The 14,494-nt window shown below is 42.8% G+C and overlaps 1 protein-coding gene across 8 annotated transcripts in view; it reads right to left on the reverse strand.

The window, feature by feature from the left end:
- Nucleotides 1–14,494, reverse strand: part of dst (dystonin) — a 570,552-nt gene that overhangs the window by 434,149 nt on the left and 121,909 nt on the right. For all 8 annotated transcript variants that reach the window (XM_069886058.1, XM_069886062.1, XM_069886061.1 and 5 more), the window contains one exon: nucleotides 4,037–4,098. In XM_069886058.1, the coding sequence (XP_069742159.1) occupies nucleotides 4,037–4,098 (62 nt within the window). The remainder of the gene's footprint in view (nucleotides 1–4,036; nucleotides 4,099–14,494) is intronic.

Below are 14,494 nucleotides of genomic sequence, written 5' to 3' on the forward strand. Positions count from 1 at the left end.
GGGGAGTGAGGGGGAAGAGAGAGAGGGGGAAGAGAGAGAGGGGGTAAGAGAAAGAGAGAGTGTGAGGGGGGGACTGCAGCAAACAGCACAAAGTGGTGTGCTGCAATCACTTCATTCCTGTCTCTACAGATTATATGCACAATTTGTGATTGAGCAATTCAATCCTCAGAGGCACAGATCCAACCATGGCAGGAACATTCATTATGTACAGTGTCTGACCCCAGATTGGCTTTGCACAAAATAAACCCCAGGTGCTGCTGATTCACTCAGGCAGAAGTTGCTGCTTTATTTGCAGCATGTTTGAGTTTTAAACAAATGTTCATTTGTGCTCATCAAAAGTAAAAGTCATCCCTAAAGTTGGTGAAAATATTCCCCAGGAATCAAAATGCACAAAGTGCAAAGACCTTGATTTACCATTTGAATGAGGTCAGGGGAGAATGATGAGTAGAAAATAAAGACCACACTTGCTCCACAGCATAACTTTATTACAACTGTCGGGGTCCAACCATGTTGACCCCGAGGCCACGAAAGACCACCAATGTCAGAAGGCGGAGGGAGTATGGTGTGTTCACTATTGTCCCTTCCCCAATTTTTGCAGATCCACCATGGAAAATATCCTGTCCGATTGCATCATAGCTTGGTACGGGATCTGCTCTGTCCAAGACCCCCCCAAGAAACTGCAGAGAGTTGTGAACTCAGCTCAGACCATCACACAAACCAACCTCCTCTCCATTGATGCTGCCTTCAACCTCGCGCTCCCTCGGGCGAGCAGTCAACATGACACGTCATGTCCCCGTCACTCTCCCTTCTCCCCATCCCTTCAGGGAGAAGGGAGCCAAGTTCAAATATTCCAAACCTCCGGATCCACATTTTTATTCTTTTTATATTTTTTAATTTATTTTAATAAATGATCAAAAATTTGACAAAATAATATGAATTGTTGCACAAAATTAATAAAGCATATTAAGTTGTAAATCATATCAATAATTTTGTATTCCAAGTACTATATATTTTTTAATTAAAAAAGCTAATAACAAAAAGTATAAAGAAAACAAAAGAAAAAGATAATGAAAAGAAGAACTCCGTATCCCTGCCCAACAGCGTTGCCAGACGCTATATATGATTCGTAATAAAAGACGCAAGTAGAAAGTATATGATGAAGAACACAGAAAAGATACGAGTCAGACAATTTAATTGCATTGAAGTTAAATTATGAACAGATCCATACTGAAGGACAGACAGTTTCTTTCCCGCTCTTATCATTTGCTTGAATGAATCTCCCACAAGTTTAGGATCCTGCTGTTTAACTGTATTATGCATTTTCATATCCTGCGCTTTTGTTTTTATTGTCACACTAGGCTTTTATTCTTGCACTGCCTGCTGTATATTGTAGAGGTTGACTTGCCTGGATAGCACGCAAAACATAGCTTTTCACTGTGTCTTGATACACATGAAAATAAATAATTATTAGACATGTATGATGAGCCAACAACTTGCATTACATGGCATCTTCAATGTGTTAAAGCGTCATGGGTGTTAACAGGTGACGCCACAACTTAGGATGGGTTTAAAATTCAGATATCCAAATAATAAAAACACATCTACAACGAAATCTATATCTTCAACAAATGGAGCATAAACCAAACAAAATTCAAGCCTCATTAAGAATTGTACAATTCAATTTATAACTTTCACCATTATTCGTTCTATAACTAAAATAGCAAAATAATATACACCAGAATTACCACTCCTTTCACCTTAAAGTTAAAGAAAAAATATAAAAACAAAACTTATCCATCCAATTCACATTTAAATTTCAGATATTCCTTATCTACTGAATAAACTTTACAAAAAAAACCACATCAATTTTTAGTTTTTTAAACAATCAAATACTTTCTTATGTTTTTTTTAATATTTAAACAAAAAAAAACCCCTTCACTCTTTAATCTAATAATACAAAAAAAAGGGAAAAAAAACGGGTAGGAGGTTAAAAATACCCCCTCCCGTCTAAACCGCGCAATGCGGTAACTCCCAAAAAAAAATGGGTGTGAGATAACTCACATGTAGCAGATGACTTTCAGGAAATAGTGCCTATCCAGTTCTCTCCCCCAACTCTCTCTTCATCTTAAACTAACATCATCATTATTTAATATCCCTTTTTTTTAAAAAAAAGGACAACTTTTCTTTTAAACAGCTCCAACTGCCGAGTCACCATTACAACCATTCCTTCTTGGAGCACGGCTCTTTTCTTCCATCTCTTGTCTCCTTAGAGATCGCGGCGGACTATGTCTCTGTTGAAACTGAGTAATTGGCAGCTCTTGAGCAAATGCTATAGCTTCCTTTGGAGAATCAAAGAACTTTGGTTGGCAACCATCTTGGAAAACCTTCAAAACAGCTGGATATCTAAAGGTTGCCTTGCAACCTTTCTTCCACAACAACTCTTTAGCAGGATTGAATTCCCGTCGTTGGAACAAACTTCTTGACTCAAATCCGCATAGAAGAAAACTCGATTATTTTGAATCATCAAGGGTGATTTTCTCTGTTGTGCATTTCTAATAGCCACTCTGTCGTAATAATTCAAGCAACGAACCAAAACAGGTCTTGGACTTTGACCTGAAATAGGTCTTCTACGCAAGGCTCTGTGAGCACGTTCCAGTATTATACCTTCCGGGAAATGTTCTTGACCCAGCACCTGCGGAATCCATTCAGTAAAAAATTTTCTTGGGTCTGGTCCCTCCTAACCTTCCGGCAAACCAATAATCTTTATATTGTTCCGTCTGGATTGGTTTTCCAAATAATCAATCTTTTTCGCCAAATTTTTATTTTGAGTTTGTAAGTCTTCGACCATTTTAGTCACATCAAAAACTTGATCTCGTATTTCGTCTATATCTTTTTCACACGAATTAAATTTATCTCTCACTTCAAGCTTAAAAGCTCCAAACTCAGCCATCTGTTGAGAATGTATTTTCACTAGAGTATTAAACCTAGTACCAAGTTCAATCATGATCTTGGATAATCCCTGCATTGTATAAGATAATTTAGATTCAAGATTCACAAAAATCTTTTCAATTGGAAGAGATTTTGGCTCAACAGAATCCTGCTTCTTCTGCATAACCAAAGGATCTTCTGTTCCTTCCTTCATTCTGGTTGCCTTCCTTGTAATATGACTGCGTGTGGAAACCCCAGCCACAGTCTCTCCAGCAATGACTGGAGGACGCTGGCCGGGGTTTTCCCCAGTCCATAATGTATTAAGCTCTCCCAGTACATCAAGTTGTATAGGTTCTTCTATCTCAAAAGATGCAGTTTGCAGCGCCACCTCTACAGTTGACAAATGCCTTTGAGTAACTCTTTGTTCTAAAGGCCCTCTTTAGGGGGCTCTACCGATGTAACATAGAGCTCTACATCCGAACACTGTACCTCTCTCCTGGGATCCATTTCACGCTGAGTCCCGGTGTCTTTCCTGTAGGTAGGCTCCAAAACTTGAACTTTTGGAAAATGTAGTTTTTTGATGATCTGTTGTCATTTTTATTTGCTCTTTTCCACCAATTGTACCATCATAAGTTAAATTAACAGCACTGAAATTATCTAAACTTTTAAAGAATTTTAACGGGCATTTCTAGACAAAACAATAAGATAGAGTCAGGAGAGGACTGGAAGGCACGTCTGATCCTTACGCCATCCTGCCACGCCCCCCTATTCAATGCAAACATCTTTCTTTTCTTGTCTAGTGTTTTAGCCACCAATGCAATTTGTACCCCCTGAGGATGATGTTTGACTACCATTGCACCCAATATCTTCCCAGGCCAAGATATTAATTGTTTGCAAAGATGGCTTGCAAAACAAAAGCTCAGAAACAGAAGGTGCAGCATAAATCAGAACAACGTTGTTCATTCATGGAGGAATCATGATTAAATTCATGAAACGACTCTGAGGACTTTTCTTGATGGAGATTTGTTGGGTAATCAGACACCAGATAATAGTAAATTAGACATGAGCAACCAATGGGCAAAACACACATGGAAGTCACCACACCAACCTTAATAAGGTGCTTGTTAATCCATTTTGTAAAGGTCTTCTTCTGTACTTTGTCCCGTTCATCTGAAAAATAAAGGGATGGGAAGAAGTTGAAGGGGACAGTTCAATATGAAACTCGTTTAGCCAAAGGAAACAACCCCAGCTTCCATCTTCTCAAGGGCTGGAATCACACAGCACAAGTTGATTCCATTCTGATGCATGTCAAGTCCCAGCCATCAGTCAGCAACTGCTGTTAGAAGTTAAGCAAGAAAATCTGCAGATGCTGGGGAGAAACTCGGCAAGTCACACAGCATCCATAGGAAGCAAAGGGTAATCAACATTTCGGATAGGGCCCAGGCCCAAAACGTTAGTTTCCCTTTACTTTCCAAGCCAGCTGTGTGACCTGCTGAATTTCTCCAGCATATCTGTGCACTGCGGTCAGGACTGGCCATTCGTCCAGTTAAGCTTCTATTTAAAAACACAAATCATTATTCCCCATAGCAGCATCCATGACCTCCTCCAGTCCAACAACCCACTGTGGTCTTTGTCCAGCTTTTTTGTGGACAGCCCAAGTTCCACGACCCAACCAATGATAACAGTGGCTTGAACCACAGAGGGACCCAAGCACTGGAGCACCATCCCAAAACTACATCTCCCATCTACCCCTCGATCTGATCACTTCTCAGCCGTCAGTGTTGGGGGTGTGAACTGTCAGTCCAAAGAGGGTGGAGGATCAAATTCTCTGCTTCTTGAGGAAGAAATACCCAGGAAAATCTTCCTGATGCTCCCTTACGTCCACTAAAGAGGGAACAAGGGGCATCCGTCAACATCTCCTACAAGACAGCACCAAGAGAGGCTAGAAGGATTCTGCGGGTCAGAGTGAATCCTTCGATGGGGTAGGTCAGTTACCCACTACAGGTTGGGACCCTTCATCAAGATAGTTTTGATTAAAAAACAAGCTCCCACCCCAAAATGCTGACTGACCATTTCTCTCCATGGATGCTGCCTGACCCACAGTCTATCCAGCCTCTCTCTTGGTTCTCTCAAGATCCCAGCATCTGCAGTTTATGCACAGCTCATTCAAGAGACTGGGCATCCTCCCCTGCTCTCCGCAATGCTTTCGAGACCTGGTCTACCTACACCAGGCTCCTCAAGCACTGAAAATATACCATCTATGTGTCCTACTGCAATCACATTGCAAGAATAACTGAACCAATCTCCATGTTTTCCCCTCACCATCTTGGCCTTTTTTTTTTACACCTGGTCCTCTGCTCTGGGCAGGTTGCATTACCTGCAATATCAACACCAGATCCTAAAAAAGACACTGAGGTTTGTTTTGGGAAGAGCTTTTCAGATGGACAGAGGAAATGACATGCTCGACTTGTCTTGAATCAGATGCCACAGCCCCTTACTCTTGGAAATTCCTGGCTCACAAACACTAAAGAAGGAGTGGCCACAGGGAATTTTTCTGTACCTGTTCAACAGGAGAATGCCTTCTATACCTTGTTGGCTCAAAGAGCCATCTTATTCAACTGGAAAGACTTTAGACCTCCAACACTGTTTCAGTGGTTCTCTCACATTATGTCCTGTTTAAGTTTAGAAAAAAAATTCAATATCATGTATTCGACTCATTGGTGAAATGTGAAGATACATGGTGACCTTCCAGGTCTTATTTTCATTTAATGTAAAAGATTTTTATGTGATTAAATGCATTTACTCTTCCAGATGAGATACAGTCTTACCTTTGTTTTTTGATTCTCGGTATGAACCAAAAACTACAAAATATATCTAACCCTCCGGATATGCTGCTCAGATGGTGTTTTGTTCGTTTTTACTTTTTTTTTTAAATTAGAGTAAGTTATGTGGGGTTTTGCATCTAATACTTCAGATTCTTTTTTCACCCAGTGTAGTGGAGGGGGACCAAGTTTATACAGTTTTAAGCTTTTACACACACACACATAATATTGTATTTTCAATTTCATTCCCTTTACTTCATTGTACTATATTTCTTATAAAAAAATTTTTAAAAGAAAGGAGTGGCAATCTTTGCGATAGTGTTCAGAATCTTGAGCCCATGAATCAAGACCACATCAAGATCCAGTGTGGGTGATAGGAGCACACCCCTTATCATCCACCGCAGAACAGACAAAACCAGAGCAGAAGCAATTCGCTCTCAATCCAAGGGGGCATCAGAGACCGCAGACAGTGAAATCGGAGCCCCGAGCAGAAAGTTGGTCGGACGACATAGGTCAAGCTATGTCTGTGGAAGCAAAAGGTGTAAACAAATCCTGCTGCACGATCTCAACCCAAACCATCAACTTGTGCCTCATGCCTCCATGGATGCTGCTTGACCTGCTGAGTTTCCTTCAGTAGTTTTTATTCTCTATGTCAGCCCTTCTCAACCTTTTTCTGGACGCTTCAGATTTTATGGGCCCTCATCACTGTGAAGCAGTCAAGTTTATGGGGTTTCTTCCATCCTTCCCTCCTACCAAATATATACAAATAATATTTCATAATTTCAGTCCATGGCCTTCCTTAAATGTGCTGCAGCCCTCGGGGAGGGGGGGAGGGGAGTATGGCCTCCGTTGAGAATGGTTGCTGTATCCTGGGGGAATGTCTTAGAGAAAAGGAGGACCTACTCAATAGTGTGGCACTCTCCAGATCAATTGTCAGGAACAAAAAGCACCAAAGTGGGTCAAAAGAACATAGAAATCTACAGCACAGTACTGGCCCGTCAGCCCATAGTATTGTGCCGACCTAATAAAATACTCTTAATTCCCTGAAATTTCCCTACTGCTCCATTTTTCTCAGTTTCATGGATCTAATGATCCTTTTATTTGTACAGCTCTCTGCCCAGCCCAGGCATGTCTCATAAGGCCCTTTCATGTCAGGCCTCCACCTGGAGGCCAGCTACAAGCACGAAGGGAAAACATAAACTTACCTTTCATGGAGCAGCCCTAAAAGGCTGCCCCTGCATTACTTTCATGTTGAGTGGCGCCTTGTAGTGCCCTCCGGAGCCAAATGGGGGTGGGGCGACTGATGTTGTAGCAACACCTGTCATAAATACGCAGCAGAGCAATGGCTGTCTTCCCTACCCATAATCCCCCATGCAGTTCCAGCTGCTTGGGGGATTACGGGTAGGGAAGACAGCCATTACTCTGCCGTGTTTTGAACTGCAGAGAGCGGCCTGATGGTGTGCTCAAAGGATCCCGCCCCACTAACCACCACTGACCTGAGCCCTGACGGCTCCCACCAGCCACCCCTGCCCTGATGGCTCTTGTCGATCGCCCCTGCCTTGAGGGAGTCATGGAGGGAGAGGGGCGACCGGGGAGATAGGTTGCGGGCTGATGTAGTCATCAGCCAGCCTGCCCCTAACCAGCCGCTCGCAGCAGCTGTACATTCACGTGATGAGGTGGGGAGTGCAGCACTCCGCTGATGATCCTTCCCCGAGAGGGATTGTAGTCGGCACCTTGGAGCCGGCCACGACGTATTCATAGAGGTAAATCTCCCAATGCAAAGGCAGAGAATCTCCACCTTTACAGTTAGGCTTTTTCACTGCATGAAAGGGCCTATAAAATGTCCTGTCAGTTGTCTGAACCACAGAAACATGTACTATTTAACACCTTACCACTACACCCCTCAAAATTTAAGGAGGCACTCCCAAATTTAGCACCATTATAGGTTACAGATAAAACTCAGTAACAAGTCACCCATCAGTGCAAAATCACAATGAATGAAAGTCTGATTCAACAGAGCCTCAGGCAAGGGTTCAACTAAAATTTGGTATTGCCAATCTCTATATTCATGTGAATATAAGGATTTAAAATAGTTGTCTGGGCTCTGCAATTTTAACAGGATAAGTTGGCACCTGAATTCAGATTGAAGTGGAAAAAGAAAGAGTAGCAGCCAATGACGCCAAGACTACGGGGAGGCTTCAGGATGGAAAATGTATCTGCATTATTTCATACTGAGTAATCATACTGGCTCTGGCACAAGGTTAAAAATGAGACCACTGTTCCTCGAGAATCCCCTTCCATGAAACGTTCCTATCACTGCAAGGCCTTAACAACAAGCTCCCTTTATTACTTCTGCACTGGGTGTAATCAGTCCTTTTATTCTGCAATATTAGTGCAAGGACAACACTTGTGGTTTATGCTTTAATAATACTGCTAAAATATTACTTAGCAACCAGTTCTGAAATTCTGCATTGAGCAGAAATTCCCTTGTGACACTGCCTTGCAGAATCCTGACCCCTGGAGCTGTCTGCGTGGAGTTTGCATGTTCTCTCTGAGAGGGTTTCCTCTGCCATCCCAGATGTGTTAATTGGCCACTGAAGATTGCCTCAAGGGTATGCCAATGTAGTGGGCAGACGTGGGCTACAGGGAAGTAAGGAGAGAAGGAAATAGAAATGAGGGCAGGAAGCCACAAGACCTTTCTCCTGCATAACAAGAGCTGAGATTTAATCAAAATCAAGGGATCTGCTCTCATGCAGCGGACTGTGAGGGAATGTGCAAAAGGGCAAGAGAGAACACAGGAGCGATCAAGGTACACCAGAAATTTGCAGGTGCTGGAGTCTAATGCAGTACGCAAAAGGGCCAGAGAAACTCAGCAGGTCACGCAGTATCAGTATGAAGTACAAGGCAGTCGACGTTTCAGGCTTGTGCCCTCTCCTTTAGCTCTCTGTAGATACTGTGTGACTGCTGTGTTTCTCCAGTACTTTTGAGAACAGATCAGAGGGATAATGGCCAGGATCTAAGAGGGATTAGCATGGGAGCAAAGGGGATTGCAAAAGTTTTAAATATTAGTCACATTAATCCGACTAAATTAGACCCAGATATGTATGTATAAAGTTCTCCTCTCCCCTGTATAAAATTTCATAAACAGTGACCAGCACCCAGGCAAATGTAGGTTTGTAAACTAATTGGTTGCATTAGACAAGAATGGGCAATGTCACGTGATACCCAGGGGTGCAGTGCTCTTTTTTTTAAGTGCCAGAGCTCACCAAAACAGCACAAGGAAGTACCGGAGGAGCCCCAATGAGGTGCTCCAGTGAGCTCCAGTAGCACTGCACCCCTGGTGATACCAGTCAATTAGTTACATTGACCAGATTATAGACAACAATGGCATCTCGCGCAGTATTCCTGTGGAACAGCAACTCCCCAGGTTATCAACCTGGTTGATGAAAATCTTACTTTAAAAATGTGAGAGAATTTGTGTGAATAATTTTTAATGTGGTCAAAAAAAGTTTTTCACTGTATTTATTAATGATTGGATACGGTGTTCCAATGTGGGGGCTGCTGAGATTACATGCTGAGTGAGATAGGGTTAAGGGGACACAGAGTCTTGAAGCCATAGCGAAATACCCAACCACAGGAGTCAACATTTCAGGATGTAAAACCTTAATCACTTCTGACATGGGGTCTTTGACCTGAAATAATTTGTTTCTCTTTCCACACTCGCTGCCCGATTTAATGAGTGTTTCCAACTTTCAAACAAATGCAGTTTTTTTTGGGTCATTTTCCTCTTGCAAACAGATAGGATGCAACTGTTTGTATACCATGGCATTTCCTCCTCTCTACTGTTGATCCCTGCAAGCCCAGGATTCACTTGGTGTCTCACTCAGTCACAGGATTGCAGAGGGAATCAGCACTGCATCCTCACATGTATCACAAAAACTGCAGTGATAGGGAAATCATGCATAGCACAAGTAAGACATTATGGAGATGGTATGAAGCAAAAACTTTTTTTTAAACTATTTTGGGGTTGGTTCACGTGGAAATTGTTGGAATGGAAGACCTTGAAAGAAATGAATGAATGGAATTGAAATATACTGTTACAGCAGAGATGGAAAAACAACCAATATTATTCCCTGAAGCTGAGGAAAACTTTAAAATGCTTCCATAACAAATTGAGTGCTCAATCTCTGCTGAGATGGCATAAAGATCAGAGCACGCAACTTCAGAGTTGAGCACTGAGTGCCATGTTCATTGTTATGCACACAAGTATGGAGTACAGGGTGCACTGTAATTCTTACTTTCTGTCGCCAAACAGGAACATAAGACAGGTCATCAACAATGATATATATTACACTACCAAATCATGGAAAAAAGAAGAAAAAAAAATCAATATAAAAGGATAGATTAATATTCACAGCTGTTAGAGCAGTAAAATAGGAAAAACAGATTTTGGTGGTCCCAGGCTAGTTTGTGGTTAGGATAGTCCAGGGAGGTTCAAGAGCCTGAGAGCTACTGGATAAAAATTGTTCTTAAACCTAGAGGTGTGGACTTCAGGCTTCAGTACCTTTTTCCTTGATAGAAGCAGCGAGAGAGCATTCTCCTGTTTTCTAACTGGCACCAATACATCATTGTACGACAACTTATTGGATTGTTGCCTGCGGGATCTTGTTGTGTGCAAAGCGAACACTGCACTTCTTCAACTGCTAGAAAAGTATTTCAGTGATTATTACATTTACCTCACACAATGGCAGCTTCTGAGGTGGCTGATGCAAGTTCTTCAGTCATATTTGCAGTTGCCTTTAAAAAAAATTCAGAATACTTCTGAGCCACCAAATGATCTTATCCTTCAGGACGTTGAAGGTAGCCATTTGGGAAGAAAGCAGAACTTGCAGGAGAAATCCAAGCCGATTAAGGGAGAACATCATTTTTCCCCCTCTAACTGCAACTGTGAATATCTACTCATCCTTTTATATCACCTCTTTTTTGTCTCATGGTGCATTATGTTCAGTTAATTTACACTAATTATATTTAATTTTTAAATTAGACCGACAGCACAGTAACAGGGCATTTTTACCACGAGTTTGTGCCACCCAATTTACATACACCCCTGGTACGTTTCGTATGGTGGGAGTAAACTGGAGCCCCCGGGGAAAACACGCACAGGCACAGGGAGAACATACAAATTCCTTACAGACGGCGTAGGATTCGAACCCTGGTCCCAATTGCTGCAGCTGTAAAGGCCTTGCCCACGCCCACCGTGCTGCCCCACACCAATGTAATGTGTTGTTAGTGTATCTTATGTAGCTGCATGGTTTCAGGAAGCAAGAATTTTATTATAACAAACATTCATATTTCATCCTCTGAATAACTAAAACTGCCTTGAACCCCATCAGCATAAAATTGCCCAAATCAATCAATGTGTCAGCTCTTCAGCTTTTGAAACATCTTCCCCACATCAGGTCTCCTCTTAAAATAAAGCACAGTTTGCTCATGGAAGTCAGCAGGTCGAACATCATCGGTGAGAGAGGAAGAATGGTCAATGCTCAGGGCCAAGAACCCTTCATTGGAAACCACTGATGCTGTTCGACTAACTTGAGCTCCTCCAGGAGATGGTGCATTGCACCTGCAGTCTCCTGTGTATTAAACCTCCAGAAGGTTGTGAAGTTACCCTGAAGATCTGTGCAGAGTCTTGGTCTCTGAATTTCAGGAAGCAGACTTCTGCACTGGTGGTAGTTCAAAGAATGATCAGTGGATAGATTCCTCAGACAAAGGCATTGTCACATGAGGAAAGGTTGAGCCTGCATCCACTGGAGTTTGAATGAGATGTGACTAGATGGAAAGGCCAGGTTCGAAAGGAAATCAACAAAATGGATGTTGAGAGGATGCTCCTCACCCCCCCCCCCCCCCCCACCTTGGTAGAGTGCAGGGTCTAGAATTTGGGTACAGCTTTAGAATATGGGGTCACTGAGTTAAGCTGTGAGATGAGGAAACCTTTGCCATTTTCTAACCTGAAGACTGAGGGAACAAATCATGGAGTATCTGCACATCTGATACACACAAACAAATCCAGGGACATGGTTGTCGGATAAAGGTAAGTGGAGGCCTAAATATGCTGGCAATGAAGGCAATGCAAAAGAAATTCACTTGGCTTATTGCTGGGAATGAACTGGCCATTTTGTCTTGAGTAGTTGGCCTACTCCTGCACCTATTTTCTTGAGTTCTGATCATTTAAGAACTTTGTGAAGGGAGGAGGAGGATTCTGTTCCTCTTTCTGACAAAGAGGTTGCTTCCCGAAGGAAGTCAAAAAAGTTGGTTTATTGGGCTAAAGCTGATTGGAGTTTTGAACAAAGACTCTCCCTTGGCCCATTCAGGAATATAAGGAACAGTTACAGAAGTAGGTCATGGTCCTGGACCTGAGCATTGTCCTCAATAGCAACTTCAAGCATATTCTCCACAACCCAAATTTGATCTTTTTAAAAAAAAAACTCATCCAGACTTCTGGCACCCAATTCTCTCTCACTCTGAGCACAATGAAGCAAACACTCCTGAGTATGTTAACTTCAGCTGGCTGCCAAACTGCTAGGCTGCCCAGTTAAAAATTCAAACTCCTCCTTAACTGTCCCCTTCCTTTTCTTTGCTTGGAATCGGGGCAGCACGGTTGCCGTTGTGGTTAGTGCAACGTCTTTACAGCACCAGTGATTAGGACCAGGCCGGGGTTTGAATCCTACGCTGTCTGTAAGGAGTTTGTATATTCTCCCTGTGTCTGCATGGGTTTTCCCCGGGGGCTCCAGTTTCCTCTCACTGTTCGAAACATACCGGGGGTTGTAGGTCAATTGGGTACAAATTGGGTAGCACGGACTCATGGGCTGAAATGACTTGTTACCGTGCTGAATGTCTAAATTTAAATGAATTGAACGAGCTCCAGCGAAGAATCATAAAATCTTATTGTCCAACGTATCTATGCTAGCCGTTACCCATCTGAGATGGACCCATTTGCCTGTGTTTGGCCCATAACCTTCTATCCTATCCATGCATCTTTCTAAATGTCTTTCAAATACATTAATTGTATCCACTTCCATCACCACCCTCCACTCCATTTGAAAAAGTTGCCCCTTGGGCCAATTTGAAATATTTCACTCCCCATCTTATATCCATGCCCTCTAGATCTCAACTCTTCCTCTGCCCTGGGGGAAAAGTTTGTATCAATTTACCTCATCTATTCTACTGATGATTTTAAAAACCTCAGCAAAGTCATCTCACCCCTCAGCGCTTCACAGGGGGGAAAAAAAACTCCTGCCTATCAAACCTCCCCTTACAACTCAAGCCCTCTAGTCTTGGTAAGATCCTTGTGAACCCTTTTTGCACATGGCAGCTGGGCACCCAGCACTGCACTCAGTATTCCAAATATGGTCTCACCAATATCCCAATCGATGAAGCCTCATCACCTCCCTGTCTAACCATGACACCCCTTTCCTTTTCAGGAAATTATGTACCTGGATCGGGAAGTTCTACAACATCACCCCGGGCCCTGTAGAAGATTGTTCCTCTTTCGACTTGATATTTAGAAGTGACCTCACCTCCTTCAAACCAATTTTCTTGCCACAGAGAGGACGATATCAGGTGCTGCCTGACCAACAAACTACTTTCTGCATTTGCTTCTCTGTGTTTTTAAGCAAGTGCTTGGCCCTGCTGTTCCTCAGCACCAGCGTCCACCAATGCATTCTTTAGCCAATATCTGCATTTAACAGAACTGCACAAGAACCCAGGAGTCTGAGAACTGTCAGATAATTAAGTGGCTAATCAAAGTTTCATCAGAGATGAAAACAGCGCACAGTATTTCTTTTTGGATGGTCATTAAAATGAATATTGTTTTTTTTTTCTCTGCTCATCTCTGAAATATGCTTCAATTTAAACTTCTAAATACTCATTAGTGTTATGGTGCAGTGTTTCCAAAGTAAAAATGCAATCAGTAACCAGTGGAACTGCTTGGACAGATCTACAGTCTGTTTACCAAAGAGAATGCTGTGTGTGGCAACACAATGTTCTTGTGTCACTTTCTCCCCTGTGCCAGGCTTCAGAGCGAGCACCCTGTCACTTCCTTGCACCAACCTAACTGTGTAGATAAAAGGCTTGGTAATGAGGAACAGAACTGCATGAGTTGAATAACATTAAACCAGAGAAAGGTTGTCCGTTTTATGACAAGCTGGGGGGAGAGAGCTTGGACACACAGATGAGAGAGCTGGTTGGGCAGCTTCTGGGGTAATGGCAGAGGGGGGTGGTGGGGGAGTGGAAGAGGGAAAGAATGTGTGTTTGTGTGTGTGTGTGTGTGTGTGTGTGTATATATGTGTGTGTGTGTGTGTGTGTGTGTGTGTGTGTGTGTGTGTGTGTGTGTGTGTGTGAGAAAGAGAAAGGGGGTGGAAAAGAGAGAGGGGGTGGAAAAGAGAGAGGGGGTGGAAAAGAGAGAGGGGGTGGAAAAGAGAGAGGGGGTGGAAAAGAGAGAGGGGGTGGAAAAGAGAGAAGGGGTGGAAAAGAGAGAGGGGATGGAAAAGAGAGAGGGGGTGGAAAAGAGAAATGGGGTGGAAAAGAAAGGGGGGAGGAAAAGAGCCATTTATAGTCAGAAAGAGAAGTAAACGAGACCCGTCAGAGTCACTGCATGACCATAGATTTGTCTCCAGTGTTCCTACAGCACCTGTAGCCGCAGACTCCAAACCACAGATACAATCAGGAAGACCTCAGCAACCAAG

The sequence above is a fragment of the Narcine bancroftii genome, chromosome 6 (assembly GCF_036971445.1).
Source record: "Narcine bancroftii isolate sNarBan1 chromosome 6, sNarBan1.hap1, whole genome shotgun sequence".
Lineage (NCBI taxonomy): Eukaryota > Metazoa > Chordata > Chondrichthyes > Torpediniformes > Narcinidae > Narcine > Narcine bancroftii.